This window comes from Typha latifolia, chromosome 12 (assembly GCF_019914945.1).
Source record: "Typha latifolia isolate L0001 chromosome 12, TyphaL0001v2, whole genome shotgun sequence".
NCBI classification, from domain to species: domain Eukaryota; kingdom Viridiplantae; phylum Streptophyta; class Magnoliopsida; order Poales; family Typhaceae; genus Typha; species Typha latifolia.
The window spans coordinates 5,684,198-5,688,912 of NC_133097.1; the positions used below are offsets into that span (position 1 = coordinate 5,684,198).

At 34.8% G+C, this 4,715-nt stretch overlaps 1 protein-coding gene across 1 annotated transcript; it reads left to right on the forward strand.

Annotated features, from left to right (window-relative positions):
- The first annotated feature begins 2,705 nt into the window (after positions 1 to 2,705).
- LOC140799125 (putative glutaredoxin-C14) lies at positions 2,706 to 3,265 on the forward strand. Its single transcript, XM_073153276.1, has one exon. The coding sequence runs from the start codon at positions 2,735 to 2,737 to the stop codon at positions 3,044 to 3,046; it is 312 nt and encodes a 103-aa protein (XP_073009377.1). The 5' UTR covers positions 2,706 to 2,734; the 3' UTR covers positions 3,047 to 3,265.
- The last annotated feature ends 1,450 nt before the right edge of the window (positions 3,266 to 4,715 follow it).

Below are 4,715 nucleotides of genomic sequence, written 5' to 3' on the forward strand. Positions count from 1 at the left end.
ACTTTTCTATATAAATTACTTATTAGGTAAGCAATTTATATAAATTTTATTTCTTCCAACGATTTTTAACTTATCTAGCCTCGTATTTGAATTTTAGCATTATAAGAAATTTTTTTGACATACTTAAAATAATCAAAAACTCTACTTTATTGTAAGAACTTTAAAGATACCCAACACACATGGATAGGAGAGAGAGGAAATAAAACCTGATTCCAGCGGGGAAGTGTGTCATTGGAGCAATCTCTCTATGTCTTTATGGTAGGGTACGTGTAGATTTCAATGACGTTTGCATGATTTGCCTGCATGCTATTCCTCTATCTAGCTAGTGATCTCGTGCTTCTACGTGGACTTTAGCTAGATTCATAGAATTGGCTGAATGATAAGCTATTCATTTATAGATGAGAGCTAGCTTTTAGAAACTACTGAGTAGCTTCAGATGCCCATTGTCTATATACTGAAGTGATTGACATGAGAGAGAGAGAGAGAGAGAGAGAGAGAGAGAGAGAGAGAGAGAGAGAGAGAGAGAGAGAGAGAGAGAGAGAGAGAGAGAGAAAGAGAGAGATGATTCTTCTGCATGAGTTGAACACTGTGCATGCCCACTTCAATTAACAAAGTGGTTGACAAGAGAAAATGGTATATATTGATAATTCTGCATGAGTCCATGGTTTTTATTTTTATTACCAAGATCGAATGGAATACAAATATTCGATGCTATGTGATTTTGTGTGATTGATGGCCGATAAATTTTAATATCTGGATTGAAAGACTTGGAGTGGATAAATGTGACAGATATATAAGAATGGATATGAACTCCAGAAACAAAAGTCTTTAAGAGAGAAGGTAAGAGAAGTTTTTATTGATACGAGCACTAGAGTGAATTAATTTCTAACACCTCGGTATGCTTATAACATTTAATATATGGAATATAGTTTTTTTTAGGCATCAAAATCGACCAATCGAAAGATAAATTCGCAAAGTCGGATCGCAGCATCCCATGCTCGATCGTTATATGTGATGAGGTGAGCTAGGCTTCATGACGTGGACGAAATGTGGACGCACGCGTGTCACTTTTATTCTTTATTCCTCCTTTGAAAGATTCGGATTCCCATATCACGTTAATATGTTTTACAGCACCTATGCATGCATGGCCATACCATATTTCGGATCCAATTAATACAAAGATCTATCTATTTACTATAGATTGTGGGGTGTTGACTTTGTAACTCTGCCATCTAATATATGCTTCTCTCTCTCTCTCTCTCTTGATAGGCATGCATGGCATACTAGTTTGACCTAAAAATGTTATATAACGAAACAACATACATCATCATGTCTGTAACATACAATTCTCGAGAATACAAGCGAGTTAATAAGCTGTCAGGTTATAGACTAATAATGTATATAATACAATTAACTCAACCAAGTTTTCAGTCATCAATTAATCCATATAAAAACTACCATTAATTCTCTAACATCTTAATCTTTGTTTACCTTAGTACAGCTTAAACTTTGATGAGTTAACAAATGAATGAAATGAGGATAAATCTGCGCACATCTTTTCTTTCAATCTTCTGGAGCACTAACTCTTGTTGATAAGAATAAAAAACAGTGAGTGCGAGGTCGAGTTGCAGCATCACGGATTAGAGCACACAAGAGATGAGTTGAATGTAGATCTGGGCGTGGGGTCAAAACTTTGAAAGATACCCAACAAATGGACGAGAGAAGACAAGGAAAGAAAAGAAGAAGGATAAAAAAAGCAAGCTTGGAGGATGTTTTGGAAAAATGGCCTCATGCACGTGGAAAGTTTCATTCGAGCAATCCCTTTCCCTTTATAGTAGGATGAAAGATTCCGATGACGTGTTGTCTGCCGACGAGAGAATCATTTCAACAGTCCTTAGAATCTCTTGCTTTAGTCGAGATAATAGCACCGACTTACTCGTTGGACTGTTGCTCATTTCGACGTAAACCCTCTCATTATTTGTATAAATATTTTTAATCCTCTTAGCTAGAAGAATAGAATACATGCAATTAAAAGCTTTGATAGTTATATTTTTAGCTTTTAGATTTGTTTGGAACTGTACATATGCTACTTAAATATTTTAAGATTCTTTTCGGATGAGAAATAGAGGTTTCCAGCTACTAGAAAAGTTAAATTACCACCTCCTTAGCATATGCATGCCAGAGGTAATCTAGAAAAGAAAAGAAAAAGAAAAAAAATCTTGTGGCTTATCCGTTTGCCAATCAATTTGTATCATTCTGCATGCATGAGCCCATTCTTTCTTCACTATGATGAGTTGATCACCATGAATATAATTACAATATTCATGTGAATATTGGATTCAGTTTGGTCCACCAAATCACAATATCATCCATATGTGGTCATCTTTAACCTTTCCACTTTTTTTTTTCTTCTTTTTTTCCAAACACATGCTCTCAATTAATGTTCTAACTAATATTCCATTCAAACCACTTGACATGAACTAAGTCTTTGATAGATATGCTACATTTGAGCCCTACCACTGTTAAATTAAAGCTATTATAATTAAGGAGTGCAAAATATCCACAGAGAACATTCCTTTCCCCATTCCAATCCATCTAACAGTTGTAAGATTAATAAATAAATAAATAAACCCTTTTCATCTTCTGGGCCTCTATATAAAGGGGGTTGCTATGAAACACTACTGCATCAAAATCTAAGCCTTTCTTCGTTCCACTTCTGAAAACTGAGACCAAGATGGACACAGTGATGAAATTAGCCTCGGAGCGCGCCGTTGTGATATTTAGTCTGACCTCATGTTGTATGTGCCACACCATCAAGAGGCTCTTCTGCGAACTGGGTGTCAATCCCGCTGTCTGTGAATTAGATGAGAACCCTAAGGGGAAGGAGATGGAGAGAGCACTCATCCAGCTCCTCGGTCGCCGGCCTCCGGTGCCGGTTGTATTCATCGGCGGCAAGCTCGTCGGATCCACCGATAGGATCATGACTCTTCACCTTGGGGGTAGCCTAATCCCTTTACTTCGCAATGCCGGTGCTCTGTGGCTCTGAACATATGAAACGCAGCGGTAGCGTTGTTCTGAGACCATGAGAAAGTTTTTTGTTGCTCTACGACTACCTCATAGTAGCAAAACTTAGGTAAAACTAGCATGCTAACTTATGTGTATCTGACTTACTTTGTTTTCCTTTTTCTTTTCTTTTTTGTGAGAATAAATGTATCAGCTCGTTCTCAATGTCACATTGTACTTCAGTGCTAAGTTCAAATAAAGATAGGACAAGCTTTATTTGAGCATATTTGATGAACATGAGATAGTGCCTGGCTGCTATGATAAAACCTAGATCTTTTCCTTTTTATCTTATAGATGTATATGATTGATGGGCAATGATATATTAATTCATGAATAGAAAAGAAACACTTTTGAACATATCCGATAGGTCACCCCAGTAGCTATTGAGTCATATCGCGGGTCATGATAAGAGTTTATAGGTTTGATTTCAAACGTAAATATTGGAGATTAATATTTATTAGATGTTATCTATGATTAGTCTATAAGCTCGTAATAATAAAAAAAATGAGTTTGTACTTCCGTGAGTGAGTCATATAGACTACAAGCTCATGCCCTATTCAATTTGCTTGTACCTAGCTATCAACATGCCAATTAATACTAAAATAATATAACAACAATTCAACATTAATTCTGAAACATACAAATTTTCCTTTCTTGGGACTATTAAAATATAAAAAATATGAAAAACTTCTATTATCTAATAGCTTAAACATTAGATTAGAGTAGGTGGTGATTTATGACAGTCAAGTTTGTATAACTTTACATTGTTTATTATATGCTCAAAAAGTAGAAAAAATAAATTCATATATACATAGTGTATATATATATACATGACAAGTTATATGTACGAGACTAACTAACTTTACATACCCTATTCTTCCCTTTTCCTGCATTTCAAGTATCAAGATATTTAATGTTAAGAAACTTTACCTTTCTCCCACTTTTTTTTTCCAAGTTTTGACTTGGAAACATTGAAGTTTCAAAGACTTGCTACTAGTTTGAGACTCTTCATATAAAAGAGCATGAAACTTTTAATGAGTTTTATGGTATGTTGAGTGATGTTGCTACTACTAATTTTAACTTAGGAGAACGAATTATTAAGAACAAAATTGTTATAATTTTTTTTTTTAGATACTTGCCTGAAAGATTTCGGACTAAAGCCGCCATAGAGGAAAGCAAGGATTTGGACACTTAGGGTTAGAACATTTGGTGCAAAACTTGTAAACCTTTGAAACTTCTATTTGTCAACCTTGAAATCTAAAGACATTGCCGCTATTAGTAATGAGGAGGAGTTTGATGAGGAATGTGAGCGATACCCAAAAATAATGGACCTTTGTGTAAATTAGTTTAAGAAAATTTAAAATTTTTTGAAAGGCATCATAGGCAACAAGCTCAATGGAAAGTCATAGAGAAGAACAAAAATATTCTTGAACCCCCCCCCGTTTTTAAAAGCTCAAAGCATAGTTACTCAATGTTATAAATGAGAAGGTTAAGGCCATATTGAATAAGATTGTCCAAACCCAAAGAAAATGCAAAATTAGAGATCAGATTCTTAATCTTGCTAGCAAGATTACAAACCCGTTTGTCCAAAATAAAGTTCATTCTCTTTTTGTAAGAAAAATTATTTACACTTATATTCCTTTAACTATGTT

Coding starts and splice junctions, on each gene's coding strand:
- LOC140799125 (XM_073153276.1), top strand. CDS start 2,735: ATGGACACAGTGATGAAATTAGCCTCGGAGCGCGCCGTTGTGATATTT.